This window comes from Cricetulus griseus, assembly GCF_003668045.3.
Source record: "Cricetulus griseus strain 17A/GY chromosome 1 unlocalized genomic scaffold, alternate assembly CriGri-PICRH-1.0 chr1_0, whole genome shotgun sequence".
NCBI lineage: Eukaryota > Metazoa > Chordata > Mammalia > Rodentia > Cricetidae > Cricetulus > Cricetulus griseus.
In genome coordinates this window covers 78,186,093-78,209,404 of record NW_023276806.1, presented here as the reverse complement: position 1 = coordinate 78,209,404, position 23,312 = coordinate 78,186,093, and the positions used below count along the sequence as shown (strand labels likewise).

At 37.4% G+C, this 23,312-nt stretch overlaps 1 protein-coding gene across 5 annotated transcripts in view; it reads left to right on the top strand.

The window, feature by feature from the left end:
- The window catches only part of Serpini1 (serpin family I member 1), an 85,263-nt gene that overhangs the window by 43,787 nt on the left and 18,164 nt on the right, over positions 1–23,312 (top strand). For all 5 annotated transcript variants that reach the window (XM_027391801.2, XM_027391799.2, XM_035450782.1 and 2 more), the window contains 4 exons: positions 11,541–11,808; positions 12,814–13,044; positions 15,290–15,484; positions 18,489–18,693. In XM_027391801.2, coding sequence (XP_027247602.1) covers positions 11,559–11,808; positions 12,814–13,044; positions 15,290–15,484; positions 18,489–18,693 — 881 coding nt within the window. In that variant the 5' untranslated portion in view covers positions 11,541–11,558. The remainder of the gene's footprint in view (positions 1–11,540; positions 11,809–12,813; positions 13,045–15,289; positions 15,485–18,488; positions 18,694–23,312) is intronic.

Here is a 23,312-nt window from a genome sequence, read left to right as displayed (position 1 = left end):
TTGCTGTTTGTTTGTTTTGGCTACTCTAAAAGGGAAAGATATATCTGTGTGCATGTATCTTCTTTCTTGGGTCCTTTTTAAACATTCAGTTGATGTTTTATGAGAAAGTTAGGTGCCCCCCCTCCCCCATGAACATTTGCACCATACACAGCAAATTTATGTTCCCGGCAAACTTTCTTGTCTCTTCACAAACAGGATCCAATTGTGAATACTTTCAGCTCTAACTTGAAGGAACAATTTTCAATTGTGAGCTGCAGAACTGAGGGAAAGAAGCCAGTAGGAGAATGCAGTATCCCCTGACAAATGTCCAAAGACCACACTTGTTCAAACTATAGCCTGAAACAGTAACCATGTCACAACTCAACTCTCTGACTGAAGATAAGCTGGTTTCTTTGAATTAGAACATTTATTGCAATGTCAGAAAAATTGAAACTGGGAAAGAGGAGGAAGACTCTGCGTGTTACAAATAGAAATTTTGCTGAATTACAGGCCTGCTAAGATGCAGGTTGTTGTTGTTGTTGTTGTTATTATTATTATTATTGATGTTGTTGTTATTGTTGTTAACAAGTAGTAGCCTTTTTCTGTCTTGTAACAATTAACTATTCCATACATTTTCCAATGTCTGATCTGATGATACATGCCTTTCTCTGGATAAAACAGAAAACACAGATGAGATTTAAGCTCATCTCACGTTTTATCAACAGAGTGAATACTAACCCAAATTGGAACAATGTTTTCAAACACTTTTCCAGATGGGCACCATAAAGTTTTCAAAACTTAAAGCAAAATATAAAAGATGTGATATTTCCTGAACACAAATACTTTCGGTTTAAGGACCTGAAATCTCTCCCCCTCACTCTCCTCTCATCTCTCTTTCTATCAGTTATTTCTTTAGTTATTTCCACCTGCCTTTTTTTTTTCCTGGAGAAAGGACATATTTACTTATTTTTCTCAACTCACAATAATGAAATCAGTTTTTTTGAATGTGAAATAATTACTATTAAAACAAAACTAAATGCATTTTGGATCATCTTACTAATGAGGTTAGATACCAGAAAAGATTTTGTTTCAGTTTTTAAATATTTTTATTGTTTATTGATTTGTGTGTGTGTGTGTGTGTGTTTGTGTGTGTGTGTTTGTAAGAGTCTGTGTGTGGGGGTGGGGTGGGGGGTGCACATGCTACAGCATGCTTGTGAGGTCAGAGGAAAGCTTTAGGGAATCTCTTCTATCTTTCCAGGATCTGAGTCTTGAGGTTGGCACTCAGGTTGTCAGGCTTGGCAGCAAACTCCTTTGCCTGCTGAACCATCTCATAAGCCTGAGATGTTTTGTTTTCTTTTTTTAAAATATTATTATTCATGTGTACATGTGTGTGCCTCTTTGTGTATGTACCATATACCTAAGGTGACATCCAAGGCTCTAACAGGATGTCAGATCCTCTGGATCTGGAGTTGCAGGCAGTTGTGAGGTCTGTATAGGGGTTCTAAAAATGGAACTTAGGTTTTCTGCAGGAATAGCAAGTGCTCTTAACACTTCAGCCGTCTCTCCAGCCTCTTGAGAAGATCTTTTAAAAACTATCTATTTAACAGTGCTGGCATTTAATTATATGAATCTCATAAAGCAATTATAGGAATATTGCTCCCTCGTGTGCTTTATGCTGTGTTTTGTAATATAGTATGCACATATTCACACACACACACACACACACACACACACACACACACACACACACCACCTACTCTACGACTGGTAAGAAGAGTTACCACTACAGCATGCATCTACTGCTATTCCAGGACTGTAACTCCTTGTAGTTTTTGTAGCCCTTTGTAGTTTTTGCATTAAAGCATTGTAATGAAAGACCCACGGAGGCTCAGGCCCCCAGGATCTCGGTCCAGGACCCGACAACCCCAATCACCGGGCAGAGTCGAAAGCTTGATGCAAACAGCACAAAGCTTTATTGTAGTTGTTTAACAAGCTAACCCCATGTTAGCTCAGGCCTTTCATCCATCCAGCATGGTGGATGGCTAGGAAAGACAGCGAGAAGCCACTACATAGAGATCTTATAGGGCAGCATAAGGGCAGTGTCTAGGGGTACGCACAGGGTCAGGATTGGTGTCCCTCCAGGCTTGGAGGGCCTGCCCTGTGTTGATTGGTCAACTGGTTGTTATGGCCTATTGGCCAGGCGATTGCTATGCTCTTCGCATCATTGCTGTGCACTTATCCGTAAAGCACACCCAGAGCCGTAAAGCATAGTACCAACAGCTAACTTCTGATTGGTTCCTTGCCACAAGGCAGGCATCTGACTTCCTAGTGATCAAGGCAAGGTCAGGCAAGCACGTGCTAGGCTGTGATGGCTGCTGAAATGGGGAGCTGGTCCCTTCAGTATAGGCCTTTGCAGTTTTTGCATTAAAGCATTCACTTCAGTCTGTTGTAAATAATAAATCTCCAAAGTAAGGTTCCATGAAAGAGCAACTGGCCTGAGAATGTTGCTTATTAATTCTAGTGGCCCTGACATTTTGTAGACTAATGCTATCACAGTAGCATTTGGGTGGCCCCTGTGCCATTGTTCAAGGAGGTGTGCTTGTTCTTACTGCTTCCAGTGGCCAGCTGTCACCTTATACCAGTGTTAGTGACAGTACCACTTTGTCAGGCTGGAAAGGTGGCCTCACAGGCAGTGAGGAAACACTTTGTCAAAAATAATAACAAATGAAAATGAGCTAGTATCCTTGGGCTCAGATGATTTTAACTGGTAGTGTTGAGAGACTAAAGCCCCTCTGGCTGTTTCGTCTAATAAGCACTGGTTGACTTCAAGTCTTATACCATACTAATTCAATAAACATTGATTTGTCGCTTCCCCTGTGTAATGCATTCACTGCTTACTCTCATTAGTCTAGAGTACACAAAGAATACCCTTTGATGGTGCCCTCAAAACACTCAAATAAGATGCTACATATATGGAATTACCTTTAATATGTGGAAACAGAGGACACTGTTGAAATTCTAACTGAAAAAACAAGAGGTTGTTCATGAAGGGTGTAGGTGCATGGCAGAGCCTGAGTCCTGATTAGAATCAGAGCACGGGGAACTGTGGTAAGACAGTTCCAGAAAGAGCTGCACAAGCCAGCAAGAAAGAGAGTGACTCTGGGGCTTGTGTTTCCAAAGAGCATCTGGCAAGTGTGGCAGGGTGTATGAAGAGAGTAGAGTGTAGAAATTTATACAAAGGATGATATACTGTGGGAACCTACCTGTCTTTGTGGGGCTTCTGTGGGAGCCAGTGACTGGCCTGGTTCATACCTGAGACAGGGAGTGTGGATTGAGAAAGGGCAGATAAAGACCTTAAAAGAAAGACAGAGACACAGGATAGAGTCAGGAGTCAAGTTTATTATTCAACATTCTTAAGTATCCCAACCAAAAGGGGGTGGGCATGGCAGAAGAATTCTATTATCATGTATAAGGAGCAAACAGACTTTCTTCCCTTAATCCTCTAAGCATTTGGTATACCTGTTATCTGGCCATGATGGTCTAGAGTAAACACACCTGAGCCCAAGTCTGTTGTTATTTAGATAAAACATCCTCTACCAAGGCCAAAACATCCTGCAGTAGCCAAGCCTTAGACCTTTAGGTGTTTTGACTTACTAAGGACAGTTTTGAACTCTCTAACCTTGAGGCAAAATGGAGTGAACCGTCTTTATGGGCCCCAACAATATACAACACTAAATATCTGGGGGGTTGTTCTACAGGCATGAGAGAACTTCTGAGGTTATGTCAAGGCAGTTGTCTGGAGCCTACCAGCATGTCAGGTTGAAGAGGATAGTAGCTAGAGAGCAATAGAATCATTGTTTTGGTTCTGAGCACAAATCAAAAGACACTAACTGCATTTGCAGCCTTTGAGTAAACAGCAAGAAGTGCATGGGATATAATATGGAAATGTTGACAACCACTGGATATGAGGGAAAGGAGTTAAACTAGAACCAAATATTGATATTGCAAGGAGGGAGGGGGGGAGAAGTCCTTGATAAGCTGAGGAGCCGTGTTTGATCCAAAAGGCATTCAAAATGTCCAAGCAAGGCAAAGTCTTCTAAAAGCCACAGGAGTATTTAGCAATGCACATTGGAAAGTAGGCTGAACATCTTTGAGAATATGTTAGTTATTTTGATTAATTGGGAGGTCATGACATTTGCAGACTAGTATGAGAAGTGTGTCCAAGGGAAGAGAGCAAGACCCAGTAAGACATATGGGAAACACATACACTTACTAGGTACATTAGGGAAATGAGATCCTGACCCAGCCAAAAAGTTAAATACCCGAGAGTAGGATAGGTGACACTTGAAATACATAACCAGGATAGCAAAGGAAATTTGGCCTGTAAACTGGATGCTCTCTTTCTGCAGCTGGGTATCTAAGCTTTTAAAATCCAGGTCTTTCTGTAGTTTTGAAAAATGCTTCATGGTCTGACCTGCTGCCACCATCCCGAGCCACAGGCCCCTAATTTCCTAGAGTAATTTGCTCTAGAGTTGGCTGCTCACAGCCGTGCCAGAAACCTCTTCCACAAACATACTGGGTACTTATTACCAGAGTCCTCTAGTTATTGAAAGATATATTAATGGTTTAGACAATGGTTTCCTGAAGACAGGGAGACGTGCAAAATGCAGAGCTGCCAAACACAGATTCTTTATCTGAACTATCTGCTGTAGACTAGGGCATCTTCATCTCAAGTCACTGATCATCCTGCATAAGGAATATCATTTGCACTCACCAGTTTGACACCTTTTTTCTGATGGGTCAATTGACTTTGTCCTGACTTTTAGAGGATTGGTTTTCTGTAAAAGGTAAGATCAGGTATTAGAGTGTGTTTTCACACACCATGATGTGTGAGGTCCCTGAGGACAAGAGCCTGTACTTAAATATTTTTCTATCTTCATAAACCCTACACCCTTGGCTGAATGAATGTACAAGGATATTACATTAACTGGGCCAGAAGGTCCTCATTTTCATACTACAGCCTTTCGTTTAACTTGTATTTAAAATGAGTACTTCACACAGAAATTTTCTCACTTATTTCTTTAATAATTTTGTAGCATAGGATTTGCATTTTCATTCATAAATGTGGACACTAAGACTGAGAAAATACATCTGACTTTCTAGGGTTATTCAGTATACACCAAATCCTGTTCTCCAACACTTGTCTCTCTCTGTTTATTCAAAGCCTGGAAGAACATTACCTTAATAGACCAGACCATGTAAGGATGACTCAAGCCCCAGTTCTGGGTCCAGAACTCCTATGATAATGGGAAAGTTTCTAACATCTCAGATTATATTGTTTTCATTTATAAAGTGGGAGCACTCCTTATAGGGAAGCAACAAAATTTAAACAAGTTGTTATTATCTCATGATTAGTTTATTTGTAAATTAAAATGTCTATGAATATATTTTAATAAACTTACTATCATTTTCTGGACTGTAGTGCTAATACAGTTTTGTTTTATATGAATAAAATATTTTTGTTACATTGAAATTTGACACTTGTGTTATGCCCATTTTTTTAAGACCTGCATTATTTACTGGCAGATACAACTATCTTATCACATTACTTAGACTTTTAAAGTTTTTGGATGATTACATTTAGTTTTGGAGATAGTTCATGCTCCATAATGTGCTCATGGAGGACATAGGACAACTTACACCAGTCAGTTCTGTCTCTCCACCATGTGGGTCCTAGCAATAGAACTTAGTCCTTCACATTTTGTGGCATGTACCTTTACCCACTGAGCCTTCTCATCAAATCTTTTGTTAAGATTTAATTTTCATTTTTATTTTATTCAGGTGTGTGTGTGTGTGTGTGTGTGTGTGTGTGTGTGTGTGTGTGTGTGTTCTAGTGTGGGCATGCATGTGCCATGTATTCCAGTGCTTGCAGAGGCCAGAATGGGGTGTTAATTCTTCAGGAATTGGAGTTACAAGTAATCGTGAGATGTTTGATATAAACCTCGGTCTGGAGAAAGAGCAGAAAGAGCTCTTAACCATTGAGTCATGTCCCCAGCATCCTAGTATATAATTTTAAAAGAAAGGCAAGAGGCCCAGGTTCAGGACTTCACAGTCAAGAAGTTCAGATGGCATATTAGACTATTGAGTACACTGATCAAGAAGATGGGTTTTGGGGGGTCATGAGGTGGCTGATCAGGTAAAAATATTGCTTTGCAGAAGATTGTAGGTTGGGTAACCTACAATCCATAACCCCAGAGACGTTTGAACCCTCTTCCAGAACAGAAGGAAGCACATGCAGAAATCCACTACTAACCAATGAGCCAAGCTCCTGGAGTATAATCAAAGTGAGGGAGGAACAATAATATGAACAAAGGAGTCAAGACCATGATGGGGTCAGCTAGTGAGAGATCACTCACTCAGGTCTGACAAATGGGGAATCTGCATAAGACTGAACTAGACTCCCTTCATATAGATGACAATGGTGTGACTTTGACAATATATGAGGCCAATGGCCATGGGTCCAAGATCTAACAGTAATGCACAAACTGACTTACTGGAGCCCATTCTATACGGAGAGATACCATGCTCACAGGTTGGGGGGGTGGCTTGGTCCTACTTCCACAAGATGATGGGACAGACTTCGTAGACTTCCTAGGGCAGGCCTCACTGCCTCCAAGAAGCAGATTGGGGTGGGGGATTGGAATGTAAAAAATAAATTAATAAAAAAATACTTGCTTTGAAACCTGATGACCTCAGTTCTATGCCCCCTACCCACATAGTGGAAGGAGAGATCCAAACTCCTCAAGTTGGTCTCTTTGGTGTATACATGCCCCGTACTATACACACTACATAAACAAACAAACAAACAAGCTAACTAACTAAATATATCAATGGGAAAAAAGAAAAACAAAGTGGGCTTTTGAACCTAACTCGGATTTATGGTTTACTAAGGATAATTAAACCTAATGAATTCAATAATAGGTAAATCTTCAAATCTTACTAAAAGAAAGAAAGCATGCTTATTTTCCTTCTGAACCCAGAAAGAGGAAGCTCCAGCTATGTTCTCAGGGGAATCCATGAGAGCAAGAATGACCAGCATCTGCAGATTCTCAGTGCTGGGGTCTTGTCAGCTGGCTCTACCTCAGTGCTAGCTGAGTCACAGAGCATCTTCTGATGCAGCTGCTTACCTCCTAGAATCCATAGCATTTAAAACATGGGTTTTGAGTTACCCAATGGAGTCTGCCTTCCTAAACAAGCAAGTATTCCACAAATCTTATTACAAAAGCAAGGAGATGGGGTTATGCAGAGAGCCTTGAGAATCCTCAGACAAAAAGAGTGTGTATCTAACTCTCAAATGTGAAGGACATGTAGAAAGTGACCAAACAGTTCTCTGAAGTTGGGATCACAATACTGAGCAGTTAGAGTCTTCTGGAAGAAAGCCTGCTGGAAGTATACTCTTCAGTCAAATTTCTGTGCACACTGTTATTGGATTAATTGAGACTATCAAGTCTAATTAAAATACAATTTTCCTAATGTGTTTGTACAACATGACTCTATGTGGTGTTTTAATGGTAGATTTAAAAAATGATCAAGAACAAATAAGTTACTTAATTGTTTTAATAAGCAGTTTGCCTTCCAGATGCCTATAGTGACTTAGTGGGAGGTTATCAGAGAGGGAGGGAGGGAGGAAAGTAGGGAGGGAGGGAGAGAGAGAGAGGGAGAGAGAGATATCCAGGTCTTTCCTCAGTCTGCAGGTCAGACTATGGGCAAACAACTTTATAAAAGTTGGGTTTGGATTTGGAATTTGGGCTTTGTTTTGTTTGGACAATGTTGAGATTTGTTGTCAGTCGGGGTTCTCTAAAGGAACATAATCCATGTAAATGTGTGTGTTTGTGTGTGTGTGTGTGTGTGTGTGTGTGTGTTTCTGTGTATTACTATATTAAAAGAAGATTTATTAGATTGGCTTACACTGCATAGTCTGGATAGTCCAATGTTGGCTACCTGTACCCTGGAGAAACTGAGAACCCAGTAGCTACTCAATCCAGGGGCTGTGTGGCCTATCAGTCACAATCTAGTGAAGAAGGCCTAAAACAATCCTGAAGAGCCACACTGTTCACAATGAAAACCCAAAAAAAACAGGACTCCAATGGTAGTGAAGACAGCATTAAATATAGATATACTCATAAGCAAGAGGTAAAAGGAAACAGATAAAAAGCTTTTTTAGGTGGATTATAGAACTCAAAAGCAGGTCCTCACACTTATGGGACAAGTACTGGCTGAGGTCTTCTCCTAGTCACCATATTATCGCCCTGGCCAGTCTTATGTCAACTTTACACAAACTAGAGTTATCTGAAAGGAGGTAACCTCAATTGAGAAAAGCCTCTGTAAGATCCAACTAGGGAATTTTCTTATTTAGTTATTGATGGGGCAGGGCCCAGCCCATTGTTGGTGGTGCTATTCCTTGGATAGTGGTCTATATTCTATAAGAAAGCGAGCAGAGCAAGCCATGATAAGTAAACCAGTTAGCAGCACTCCTCCATGGCTTCGGCATCAGCTCCTGCCACTAGGTTCCTGACCTTTTTGAGTTCCTATCCTGATTTATTTCAATAATGAACAGTGATATAGAAACATAAGTCAAATAAACCCTTTCCTCCTTAAGTTGTAGTTGTGGTATCTCAAACATAATAATAGTAACCCTAAGGCAGAAAATGCTGTCAAGATAGTGGGTTATTGTGGTGACAGACATGGATTGTAGAAGAACTTTGGAACTTTGAATAAGAAGAGTCATTGAGTGTTCAAAGCTTGGTGAGCTGTTTGGTGGGAATTTGGAAGGGTAACCTGGGTCTGGCAATTTTGAAAATTCAAAGCTTACCCCCAGTGACACACTTCCTCCAACAAGACCACACCAACTCCAACAATGGCACACCTCCTAATCCTTGTAATCCTTTCAAAAAATTCCAATTCCTATGAACCTATGGGGGCCATTCTCATTCAAACCACCACATTCAACTCCCTGCCCCACCTCCAGACTTGTAGCTATATCATAATACAAAAAGATGTATCCAGTTAAGCTTCAAAAGTCTCCATAGTCTGTCACAGTCTCAACACCAGTTAAAAGTTAAAAGTTAAAAGTGGAGAGAACTAAAGATGAATGCCCAATAGAAAGATGAAAGAGAGGAGAGGAGAGGAAAGGGAGGGAATTTCAGTTCCTTAAACTGAATGTATTTATGTTCATGAAATATCACATATTTTATTTGACTCAAGAAAATATCTTAAGTATAACCCTTGGAGGAAAGGAAGCATAGTGAGGATATACTAAGGAAAACAAGACCAAACCCAACAGAGAAATTTCCAAATTATGCATCTCCATATGTGATGTCTGAGTGTTCTTCAGAACTCCATCTTCCAGCTTTGTTGACTGCAACAAACTTCTTTCTCTTGGACTGTATCTACATCATGTTTGCAACTCTTCTTGGCCAGTATCCCATGGCTCTTGTATCTCAAGGATCTTGAAGTCTCCAAAAAATTTCAGGCTTCACTCTCACACAATGGCCTCCCTGGGGATACCCATGACATATGCCTGGTCTCAGTGGCTTTCCTTAGCCACAGAGGAAGATTCCTCAATCCCTTTCTTGTATTTGTGACTATAAAGCTAGAAGCACATTGTCAAAGCTGCTCAATTCTGCTATTTGATGGGGCTGGAACTTGGCCCCTTCTTTCAATTACATTTGAACCAACTGTCAATTGTTGATGGGTCTTTTCACCACTTAAGCTTTTCTTTAATTTGTTTTCACAAGTTGGAAATTTAGCTGGGTGGATTCTTGCCCTGAGGTACCACTTCTTTTATTCCATTTAAACATCAGGCTTTTCTTTAAGTTTTTATGTTCTTGAGCACTGGCTTTAACTCCATTACACTCCCTGGTACTTCTTTTCACTTCAAACTGTACATTTTGTACATCTCTTTGTCTAACTTACTCTTTTTTATTATAGATTCTCATTAGAGTGATTACTAATAACCACATGTCAGAGTCCATTATAGGCTTCCTTGAAATCTCCACTCCCACTGCCATGAATCAAAAAATGCTTTTATTTATCCTCAGGCAGATTTTTAGGACAAGGGCAAAAAAATAGCAACATTCTTTGTCAAAATATCACAAGAATGGTTTCTAGACCACTTACTAAAATTTTTTCCCTCTGAAACTTCTTGAGGTAGGCCCCCACCGTTCAAATTACCCTCAGAATTGTCTTCTTTAATCCTACTAGGTTGACCCATTAGCTATGCTTAAAGCATCTGATTTCTTCCAACCTCTCACAGAATAGTTCACTAAGCTTTGAACACTCAATGGCTTTTCTTGAATGAAGTTTCAAAATCTTTCTACCCCCTCCCCCATCCCATGACAAACAACAAGATCAGGTCTGCACAGCAGTACCTGACAATCCTGGTACCAATTTCTGTCTTAGTTAGGATTACTAATACCATGATGAAGCACCATGACTAAAGCAACTTGAGGAGGAAAGGGTTTTCTTGGCTTACACTTTCATATTACTACTCATCATTGAAGAATATCAGGACAATAACTCAAATAGGGCAGGAACCTGGAGGATTGAGGTGATGTTCATCACCTTACTCAGCCTGCTCTTTAGCACCATCTACCCTGGGCAGTGCCTGCCCCATCAATTACTAATTTAAAAAATGTCCTAGAACTGGATATTATGGAGGCATATTATCAATTCTTAATTCTAAATTGAGCTTCCTTCTATCAGATAATTCTAGCATGTGCCAAGTTGACATAAAACAAGCCAGGACATCATATATACTCATAATGTCATGAGTGTTATGACCATGTCCATCCTGTTCCTTGTAGAATCTTCACAACTTAGCAATCTTTTCTGTCCAATTGACTATTAATTGATTCTTTTTAAAAGCAGAAGTTTGAAGGCTGTGACTTCTGATAGTTAATCTTGATTGTCAACTGGACATAAGTGGCAAGAAAGAACTTATTGAAGAATTTCATCTATTGTACTCAGTTGTGTGCATGTCTGTCTGCCGTCTTCTTGATTTCTCATTGATTTGGGAGAGTCTAGTTCGCTACAGGCAATACTTTCACTAGACAGGTGGACCTGAGTTGTATAAGAAAGATATCTGAAGGACAAATAGACCCTATCCTCCTTAAATTGATTTTTGTCAGGGCTTTATCACAGCAATAGAAAGAAAACTATGACAAGGGTTTAACTCAAGTTTAGAGTATATGCTTAGCATTATGCCTTCCATTCCAAACACACACACACACACACACACACACACACACACACACAGAGAGAGAGAGAGAGAGAGAGAGAGAGAGAGAGAGAGAGAGAGAGAGAGAGGTGGGGCAGGAGAGGAAGCTTATTCTTAAATCTTTAAAGGACATTTTTACAGATAAATTAGTATTGAATAGTTTATAAATTTCAGCTTATTAAAATGTTCATCTTATAATCACATGAAGTACTAATTCTTTGTTTTTCTTCCTTTAATTTATGTATCAGAGATAATAGTTAATATATGAATTATTGTTTTCCAGACTTGAAACCATTCCAGGATGGCTTATTTTGGAGTGTTCTCTTTACTGGCTATACAAAGTGTGGTGATAGGGGCTACTTTCCCAGATGAAACCATAGCTGAGTGGTCAGTAAATATGTATAACCATCTTCGAGCCACTGGAGAAGATGAAAACATTCTCTTTTCTCCACTGAGCATTGCCCTCGCAATGGGAGTGATGGAGCTTGGGGCTCAAGGATCTACTTTGAAAGAAATCCGCCATTCAATGGGATACGATGGCCTGAAAAATGGTGAGTTGTTGGGTTTTATTTCTCACAATTATTTGAGTTAAACTTTGAATTCAATCATATTGCCTTCTGCCAGAGGCAGCAAATATTTACTAGAAGTAAGAAAGCATCTTATTGCAAGAATATAGTTAGAAAGGTTAGAATAAAAAGGGCTCAGTCCAGTCTCTAGACATAGCTGAGTAAATCTAAGGAAAGTATATCTTCTTAAAAGTATCACTTAAATAAGCTTGCATATTAAAGAAAACAAAAGGTGATTCTGTAATTTCCAGTGTAAATTATCATAGCAATAAATGAAAAGGTAATGTGATGGATTATAAAGAGAGGCATATGATTATGAAGAATATCACAGTCTGCTTTATAGTCAATGATACTCTCATTGTTTAAAGAAAATCTAAGTTTTTTGAAATGTACTATTATTATAAAAATTATAGGTATTAGAGAAATAATTTTAAAATGGGGTATGATTTCTGTTTGAATGCTTCTTCCCAGTGTACACATGAGCAAATTCATTTCAAAGTTTAAAAAGAAAGTAATAGATGCTCTACTTATGATATTTAAATAGTTTGGTGAGAGAAAAATTTAAAGGAATATCTTCTAGATAATTAAATTTTGATTGGTAACCTTAAGAAAGACCAGTTGAATGCTACTAAGCCAAGGATTTTGAAAGAAAATACTTAAATTTGTTTTTTCTTTGTAGACTTTATCCAATTCACAATGAAAGGCTGTAGTTGAATCTCCCTAGCATGTGCAAGGTCCTGGGCTTGATCTCTGACTCCGCAAAACTAACAAACTAAAAACAAAACAAACAAAAACAAATAAAAGGTATCCCTTGGTGAACTGGACCAAGCTAATTTGAGCATCTAGAAGTAGCCCTTGAAGATCCTTGCTCTGTGAGAGCAAGCTTGCCTCTTTTCACTGGTCACTGTTGTCCTCATGTTTTTCACTGTGTTATAATGGTCTTTCACGACATCTGTTTCACTGAAAAACTTGTCATTTGCTATCTTGCAGGTGAAGAATTTTCTTTCCTGAAAGATTTTTCTAACATGGTCTCTGCCGAAGAAAGACAATACGTGATGAAAATTGCCAATTCCCTCTTTGTGCAAAATGGATTTCATATCAATGATGAGTTCTTGCAAATGATGAAAAAGTACTTTAATGCAGAAGTTAATCATGTGGATTTCAGTCAAAATGTAGCTGTGGCCAACTACATCAATAAGTGGGTGGAGAATTATACAAACAGTATGTGCTTTCTTTTCACTACTTAGCTCAATTTTAAACATCTTTTACTTTAGGAGGTGTCTTTGCTTTTACTAAATAAGTAAAATCTGTGGCCATGGGTAGAATATTGGCTTTGATCATCTTTTATCAATAGAGGAAACTCTCCTGTACAGTTACTCTATGAAATTTTGCTTGAACTATCTGATAAATTAGAGACAGAATGGTAGTTGGTGATAGTTTCATTTTAAAATTAAAATAAAATAAGAAAGAAATAAAAATAAATTTTTGAAGGTATTTCTTGGTTTTATAGCCATGACAGCTAATAGGCATTTTTTTCTTTTTCTCCATTTTTTAATTTAAATTAGAAACAAGATTATTTTACCTGTCAATCCCAGTTCCCTCTGCCTCCCCTCCTTCACTGCCCCCCCTCCCAACTAACACTTTACCTATCCCATACCTTTTCTGCTCCCCAGGGAGAGTGAGGACTTCCATAGGGGGTCTTCAGAGTCTGTCATATCCTTTGGGATAGGGCCTAGTATCCCTCTATGTGGAATGGGCTCCCAAAGTTAACAAGTAATTTTAACAAGTGAAAAATATTCATTCTAAAATGAATGGACCACTGTAGCTCAAATTAGTAAAGAGGAATTAGAAATAGGCTGCATATACTATGCATTTTATTTCTAATTCCTGTTTGTTGTTTCAAGATTTATTTTTATTATATATATATATATGTGTGTGTGTGTGTGTGTGTGTGTGTGTGTGTGTGTGTGTGTGTGTGTATTTGAACCACTTACATATTGGTTGAGGCCACAAAAGAGCTTTAGATCCCCTGGAACTGGGGTGTAAGCCTGTGGGTATTGGGAACCAACCATTCATGGGTCCTGTGTAAGAGCAGCAAGTGCTCTTAACTGCTGAGATGTTGCTCCAGCCCCCATAATTCATATTTTAAATATGTTTAAGACTTGTAGATGGTTAAAATTTCATCATTTATTTTCCAACTAACCAGTTAGATAATTGAAATAATAATCTACAAATTGAGACTAATTAAAAGTAGTTTAATGAAAGAGGGGGGAGAAAATCAATGTAGGAGAATATGTAGAAAATGTACAATAAACAGTATACATGATGTATGAAAATTTAAAAATGAATTAAAGATAAATTAATATTTTAAGTAGATTAGTATAGCTGTTTGTTATATGAAACATCATTGTCAAAACTTCCCAAATATAAAATCTTATATTAGAAGAAAAAACATTATCAGATACTACCCTACAACACATACAACCCAGAGATAGTGCTTATCTTAAAGAAGTCATATGGTTGACAAAATGAGAAAATGTTAAATCAATTTGATCTTACTTTTTTAAAGTATGAGATTGATTTGTGGTATAAAGGATACATTTTAACATTATCAAGAATTCAGAGAGAATAACTATCTACCTAAAATATGTTGCATTATTAAAATATGTTAGCTTTCAAATTCTTTTGGTCACTTAGGAAATATCAGTAACTTACTGTTTTTCAGGATAGACTTGAAAAAGATTTCAAGTGATAGAGAAAGTAATGTATCATGAATTAAATTAGCTTTCAATTATCTGTTTGCATCTCATCAAAAGCAGGAGGAAGATGACAATAGTCAGTGGACAAGTTTGAATAGAATGACACTTATATGCCCTGTTGAAGAGTAAAATTTAATGGGTAGAGAGTTGGCTCAGTACTTAAGAGCACTTGATGCTCTTTCAGAAGACCCGAGTTTAGTTCCCAACACCTCAGGGTATCTCACAACCATCCATAATTGTAGTTCCTGGGGATATGAAACCCACTTCTGACCTCCAGGAGTACCATACATATGCATGGTACACAGGCATACATCCAGGCAAAACACACAAACACATAAAATAAAAATAAATGAATCTTTAAAAAGTAACCTTTGAGAAATCACTGTGCTTTGTCTATGTTCATAGTTTTACATGCATCATTGCACCAAGGAATTGGGTAAGGCCAAGATGTCCTTGGATGTGAGTGGGGAGTTTTTGTGTCAGAATGCTACTAGACATAATCTTGTTTTGGATAGCCTTTATTGATAATGATGTAATTATTTGTGTATGATAGCATTTTTCCTTTAGAAGTAAGATCCTTCTACCTTTGTTATATACACATCTTTCATTCTTAGGGACCACTCTTTTAGAGGGTGGTATGGAAAAATTTTTATTTGTCCTTCCACTTTTCAATTTAATGTGAATTCTCATCGACTTCACCTAAACAGGTCTGTTGAAAGATTTGGTATCTCCAAGGGACTTTGATGCTGTCACTCATCTGGCCCTCATCAATGCTGTGTACTTCAAAGGGAATTGGAAATCACAGTTTAGACCTGAAAATACCAGAACTTTTTCCTTCACTAAAGATGATGAAAGTGAAGTACAGATTCCAATGATGTATCAACAAGGAGAATTTTATTATGGTAAGACAGTTTTTATGTTTTTTAATTCTTGTACTATATCAACAAATCTTTAGAAGTATGAGATATTTATTGCTCCGACTCCCAGAGAATATAATTTGGGATATAGCTCAATTTTCTTGGCTACATTTCCAAATGCTTGTCATTAGATCATGACTGAATAGTATAGTATTGACAGTTTTCCAACATAAATCTTTAATTTATAAAGTTAATTACACCTGCCAAGTGGCTTTACTCATCTAAAATGATCTGATATTGGGTTGGCAAGTTGACTTTCTGGGTTAAGCATTTGCTATGTAAGCATGAGGACCAGAGTTTCAATGCCCAGCACTCAACCCAAACTGGACCCTATATTGTGCACTCATAATCCCAGTGCTGGTACTTTGAGATAGGAGTTTCCCTGGAAACACATGCATGGCACAGGTAGTCTGTTAAGACACAATAGTAAAACAATGCCAGTCGTGCTATCACATGAAGAAGTAGGCAAGGACCTCCATATATGCTTCATGATATCTTTGTACCTGCACACACACACACACACACACACACACACACACACACACACACACACACACACACAGGCACAAACACATACAGAGGCACACACACACACACACACCCCTGATCTTGTGTGATAAAATGGCTGAATAAACATTAGACTGTAAATCTAAACACAGAGGTTATAGCCCTGTTTTTTTTTTTTTTTCAAGTCTTAAGGTGATAATCACATTGAATTGCAAATTCGAAGGGGTAGAGAACAGACTCTAGTAAGTCCTCTCCTGCCCCCTTTCTGATAGGTGGGAGAAGTAGATTGAAGCCAGTAGTTGAGTGTTTAGCTGTTAACTAAAATTTCATAGGTTTGACTCCTATCAGTCTAGTGGAGAATTTAGCTTGATTAAAACAATTGATTCACATATAGTCTTGCAATCCTTATGCAGAAGTTAAACTTGTGAGTTTAGTAAGAGCTTTGAAGGGTTTGGACTGTCTTATCCTGAACTTCTTATACAATTATTAGGCAAAGAGGGGGAATGTAAATGCACACACAGGCACACACACACACACACACACACACACACACACACACACACACACACACACACACACACACCCAGAATTTCTGATCTTGTGTGATAACATTTTAATTTATTTCACCAAACAATTGGCTTTGGGATGGTCTTCAGCTTTATGGTTCACCCAGAATCTGATTTAGTTTTAAACATTCTTATTAAATATTTTTCTTTTTCTTTCCTTTTAACTTTTTAAATGTACTTGTTTGTTTGTGAGCTTGTATACCATGGCTCATGTGTGGAGGTCAAAGACATCTGGAGTGAGTTGGTTCTCTTTTTCCACCATAATAAGATCCCCAGAACTTGGCAGCAATTGCCTTCCTCCCTTAAACATCTTACCAGGCCCTTGTAAAATTTTTCTTTAAAACTGAAATATCAGGGGCTGGAGGAATAGTTCTTCAGTTAAAAATCACTTTCTGTTATTGTAGAAGATTTGGGTTCGATCTCCAGCACCCACATTTAACAGCTCACACCTGCTCATAATTCCAGTTTCCTGGGATCTGATGTCCTCTTCTGGCCTCCTTGGCACCCTCAATCATGCAGTACACTTACATATATCCAACTACACAAACATATACAAAAAAAAATCTAAAATGGACTTTAAAACATTTTAGATCTCAGTTTTGTGTTTGTACGGCTGAGAGAACTGTATTTCATGATGCAATTCAATATCTTTGACATTATTTTCATTGAATTTCTTTGGACTCTTCAGATGTTTAAGCTATTATTTCCTCTTCAATTATATAATTAGTTAGATCATTAGCAGAAATGTAATTTTATAATGAATATACAACCAACAGTTTTAACTATGAAAACCAAGATGGTTAGTTTCATGTCTAATATAATTAGGAAAATATTAATAACAGATATATTATTCTTAGTTTGTTGATAGAGAAAATTTAAAGTAATGGCAAAAGGGTGTATTTAAAAGACTCTCTCTCTGCATGTGTGTGTGTGTGTGTGTGTGTGTGTGTGTGTGTGTGTGTGTGAGTTTCTGCTTGTATGCACACATGCCTAAGAAATTAATCTAAATTAATGAAAGACAAAATGAATTATCTCACTTATTAATGGCTGACTTTGAGAACTTTATTATTGTAAATACACTTGATATACAGTATATAATGTTTTGATTTTATTTTAGCAGGCAACATTGGGTTTGTATCTTCTAATTGTGATAGTGGAGTACCAAAATAATACAAATTATTTTCTTAAAAATCAAAGAATACAAGTTGTTACACCCAACTTGAAGACAGGGATTTATTTTTAGAATCAGAGTTTTCACTATGTTAAATTGAATTATTGTATTTAAAATTAAAAACGAGTCTAGAGAACATAAAACATGTGAGATAATTCTGGGAATTCAAAAGTTTATACATTTTGCCAGGCGTTGGTGGCACACACCTTTAATCCCAGCACTTGGGAGGCAGAGGCAGGCAGATCTCTGTGAGTTTGAGGCCAGCTTGGTCTCCAGAGCGAGTGCCAGGATAGGCTCCAAAGCTACACAGAAAAACCCTGTTTCAGAACCCCCTCCCCCAAAAGAAGTATATACATTTTGGAGGTGACGATTTATTTACTTTCAAGGCATTTCTCAAATACATCATTTTTCTTTGGATACCTAAGTCTTTTTGTTTCCTAAACATTATTTCACTTTCTTTTAAAAAGATTTATTTTATCTGCATGGGTATTTTCTTACATGTATGTATGTATTATGGGTACCACAAATGTGCTTGTCTGGCAGGCAGCAAGAAGAGGGCATTTGGATCTTGTGGACATGAAGTTACATATGGTTGTGAGCCACTGTGTATATTCAAAAAACTGAACCCAGGTCTTCTGCAAGAGTCCATGCAGATCACCACATTCTTTTCAAGTAAAGACATAAGACACTGAAATCATTTTTGAAAGCTTTGATATGAACCTTAAAGCCTTTATTTTGTTTTTAGGGGAATTTAGTGATGGATCCAACGAGGCTGGTGGCATCTACCAAGTTCTAGAAATACCCTATGAGGGAGATGAGATTAGCATGATGCTGGTACTGTCCAGACAGGAAGTTCCACTGGCCACACTGGAGCCTCTGCTCAAAGCACAGCTGATTGAAGAATGGACAAACTCTGTTAAAAAACAAAAGGTGGAAGTATACCTTCCCAGGTGAGAGTTCCTGTGTGGCCCTTTGTTTAGCACAATACCTACTGTGATGCAGAAAATCTCTTGCCAGTGCTTTTGAATTTTCAGTGTTCTCTTCTTTCTCCTACTCCTCCAATTCCTCCTTTTTCATCATCCTTTCCCCGTTTCTTCCTCCTTTTTACTGTTTTCCTCCTCCTTTGTCTCCTCTTCTTCCTCCATTTACTCTATCTTCTCTTTCTTCTTTCTCTCTTCTTGTCCTTATCCTTAATATTCATCCATACAGACATGATCCTACCCATAAATGTACATCTACTCTGATTTGTGAAGCACTAAATACCATGAGTTGCTGAAGTTTAATGTGGAAATTACCAATACGGAGTCAGGTAAAAATACAAGGGAATTTAATAGGGAAAAGCCTTACTTACAGAGCTACCTAGCCAGCCAGCAGGCAGCAGTAAGTACAGCAAGCAGAAGAAGAAATCGAAAGCAGGGCAACCAGGAAAGCTTCCCTTTCCCTACATCACCCTGACCACGCCCTCGCAGATGTGGTCAGGCACACCTGTAGCCAGCCCCTAAGCAGGCGTGGCTACAGCATCCCCTACAGAAGTTGATTATTGCTGGGGAGAAAACCTCTGCCATTACTGGAAGCACTTACAAACAATCCACTGTAGTAGGTACTGACATATATATAAACAAGAAACAAATCTACTCAAAATCTTCCCTGTGTCCAGAAGCGTAAGATGTATGCATGGCTTTACTACTGTGACTACTCTTCTCTTGGATTCCACCTCAGGGCCCTTAGCACATCACATTCATATTTAACAGCATGTTGTTTCCACTTCCTGATAGCTATGCCACATGTATGACTGCTTTTCTATGTCTGAGGCCTCCATGTATATTCCTGCATTGATCTTTAGTGTCCTCCAGGTATTGTTTACTTAGGTTTAAGGGTCAGTTGTGACCCTAGACCTTCAAGGAAGCCATCCATGAAGCATGGCCTCACAAACATAATGAATAATTTAGGTGAGATAACAAGATATACTCATTAATAACATGTGTGTTTTTCACAGCAGTACAGCTCTAGGACTTATTTTATATTAAAAATTATTCAAATACTGGTTTCTATAAATATTAAAAATTAATAAAGCTGGATTATGAAATCTTATTATTTCATATGGATTCCAAAGTGATGTTCAAAAGTTCTAATTTATGTAAATGCCTATTTTATTCAAATACTTAGCTGATGATTTGCCTTTGTAAATGAAAAATATCTAGTGGTATTGATATTTGTAGCAAGAGAATGATAAACTCTTCATATATATATGTGTATATATATATATATATATATATATAACTATACCTTGATTAGTATTCTTATGAAACTAAAGTAATCATAACCCAAATATTTAAGGCATCTAAGAATCACTTTCCATGATGATACATTTACATAGAAAGATTCTAATAATTCTAGTCTATTCTGAAGTAGTCATTGAATATCTAACAAATGATAGCAATTTGTTAAAATATAAAAATTTATTTCATATATTTTTATGAACAAGGATATTTATAACTAATATTTTGTTGTCAACATTCATAATTAAATATCAAATATTGTGTAAGGCTCAAATTTGTAAACAATTTAACCCATGTTTAAACTCATTTCATGATCTTTTTATTATGAATTTAATAGTTTTCCTCATAAGAAGTTCCTTTTGATCACACAACAAATTCAATACAGTGTTAATGCTTCAGTAATTAAATTTCATAAGCTAAGTGTAGTGTCTCCAAAAGCTTCCATTCTATGAAGATACAGTTACTTACGGGTATTTTTGCAGAATACTAAATGAGTGCTTAAGAAGTACTATATATTCGAACTCATCCAAACTCACTAGAAATGTCTCTTCCAGGTCATGTCCTCTGAAAAATAAAATATGGTAGCAGAAGAAAATTAAATTTTCATTTTCTAAGAGTTATTCTTCAACTATGAAATAGTTTAGTTCCCTTGCTTTTTAAAAATGCCTATTGCTAATACTAACTACCATGTCTCCATTTCTTTAGGAGTTTTATGAACTCTCCCTCTGCATGGCTAATACTCAGATAGGAAGGGTAAATAGCTCAATGGAGATACATTTGATTTTTCTTTTGTAACAAAGTGAATGTTTTGAAACAGGTGTTTGATGTAATAATCAACTACAAAGCTGTGTGCATTCTGTAGAATTTAGAGCCTCTAAGCATTTGATGAAGGTAGTGGCTTCTACGCCCCAATTTGAGCAAACATAAAAATGACTCTAATAGATATACTCGAGGTATTCTCAAGGATCAGTTTTTAATAACTCATGTAGTTTTCACAGGGAGACATTATTCCAAAAATTCTAGCTTGTATTTCCATAACTGCTGTCTTGTCCTACCAAACAGGTACTTTCAATTTCAGCTATACTAGAGTTTACATGGACAGTATAAAACACCAACCATCCTTAAGGGTGATAGAGTAGAAGCCTGAGGGTGTGGCTCAGTTGGTAGAGTGCTTGCTTAGCATTCCTGCAGCTCTGGGGTCTGTTCCTAGCACTGCATGAACTGTGTATGGTGATACACATTTTTAATCCCAGAATTCCAGACGTGGTGCCAGGGGATCAGAAGTTCAAGGCCATCTTCAGCTACATACTAAGTGTGAGGCCAGAGATCTGTAGGGAATTTGGAAAACTGGTACAGTCAGAAAGATCTACTATCTACTATCTTCATTTTTCCCTTTAATCTGTCTGACTTGAGCAAGTGGCTTAGCTTTTTTACATTTCAATTTTTTCTTTTCTTTTCTTTTTTCTTCTTTCTTTTTTTTGGGGGGGGGTATCCTAGAAAAAACATGATTTCCCTCTCAGGTTATCTGACATCATGATAAGAAACAGGACGGGGTATGTAAAATGTGTTTGAGGCGGGACAGTAATAGATAGATGGGCTAATAGTCTGTAATAAAAGAAGAGTTGATGATTGGACAGGATTTTCAGTTGCTTGCAAAGGACAAACAGACAGGAATAGACAACTAGAAATTATTGACAACTTTTGTTAACTTGGAACAAACATCTTAGACAAAGCTAGATTTTAGATACTTGGACTGGTGTAGATTTTCCTATTCAAGCTATTACAAACATTAAACTGAAGAATTCTGTTTTCAAAATGAATATTCATATTTTGCTTTAAACAATCAATAGAAGTCTAATTTAAAGTAAAAAAATATAGTAAATTTCAGTATTTGGATTAGTATGTTTGATCTACAGAGAGTTGTCTCTTGGTCTAATTTGGGAAACATTAACCTGCCCAAATTAGTTCCCCCAATTATTCCTCTTTATGTCTGAGTATTTTTAAACACTATTTCTTGCTAGTTCTTATGGTGTCAGAAACTATGCAAATGTAATGTGTAGTGGACGATCCAGTTTATCTCATTGAAGACACGGCTAACACTGAACGAAATGGAGTCAGAATTAGATTGCCAGCAGGTAGTTTATTAAAGGGATAGTACTCATGCAAGGGCCAGTGACCAGGTTTACACCAGAGCCAGAGGGACCCGCAGATGTCCGCTCAGCCAGGGTTGAGTGTGTGCCTCTCTCATACTTAAACCCTTGCTATGTCACTCTGACCACACCCAAGTGGACATGGTCAGTGGTACCTAGCATGGTCAGCAGTACCTCTAAACAGGATTACTCCTTACACATGGCCCATTGTCTAAAAATTTATATGCAGCATTTGTAGTCAGCAAAAGGCAGCATCAGAAAAAGGAAAACATTTCTTTCTGACATATTTTTGTTTTGTTTCTAAAGTATTAAACACATTTTTCTTTATTAAATTAAAAAGGCAAAGGCATGTTCATTCAATATCTCTTCATAGAATGACTAATAACATGAGATAATTATGGAGATATTATATATATTAGCCAGAAAGCTTTACCATAGAAAACATTTATATAAAGTTAATGTTCCATTTATGGCTATGATAATTAGTGTTTTATTCCTTCTTGCAAAGTTGACACATTTTTGTCCATAATTCAAAATCCCTTAAAAAATGAAGCCCGGGCGGGCGTCTGTGGCACATGCCTTTAATCCCAGCACTCGGGAGGCAGAGGCAGGCAGATCTCTGTGAGTTTGAGGCCAGCCTGGTCTTCAGAGCAAGTGCCAGGATAGGCTCCAAAAGCTACCTAGAGAAACCTTGTCTCGAAAAACAACAACAACAACAAAAAATGAAGTCCCTTTTTGTTTGCAAAAGCTCTACTCTAATTGTAAAATCTTAAAAAACTGAAGATATAATATTTGCCTCATTTTCATTGATAAGTAATTTCTTGTAGTAGTATCATGAAAACATGCTTCTATATGTACCACAGTTTAATGTAAACACAGTGATGATTTTTTAATATAAGATATTTCATGGGGTTGAAATGCTTATTGTATTAATTGTACAGTCAAATTTTCTACTTGTTTAACCCTATCCATGGTGGGTGGATGATGGAGAGGAAGCATTAATTGATCAGATATTGAAAAAAAAACACATAAAAGAAAGAAAGAAAAACAGAGCCTGATTAAATTTGTGGGTAAATTTAAGGTTAATTATTATCAGCTTGAAAAACACCATAGATATTACTAATTATCAGAATATTTTGA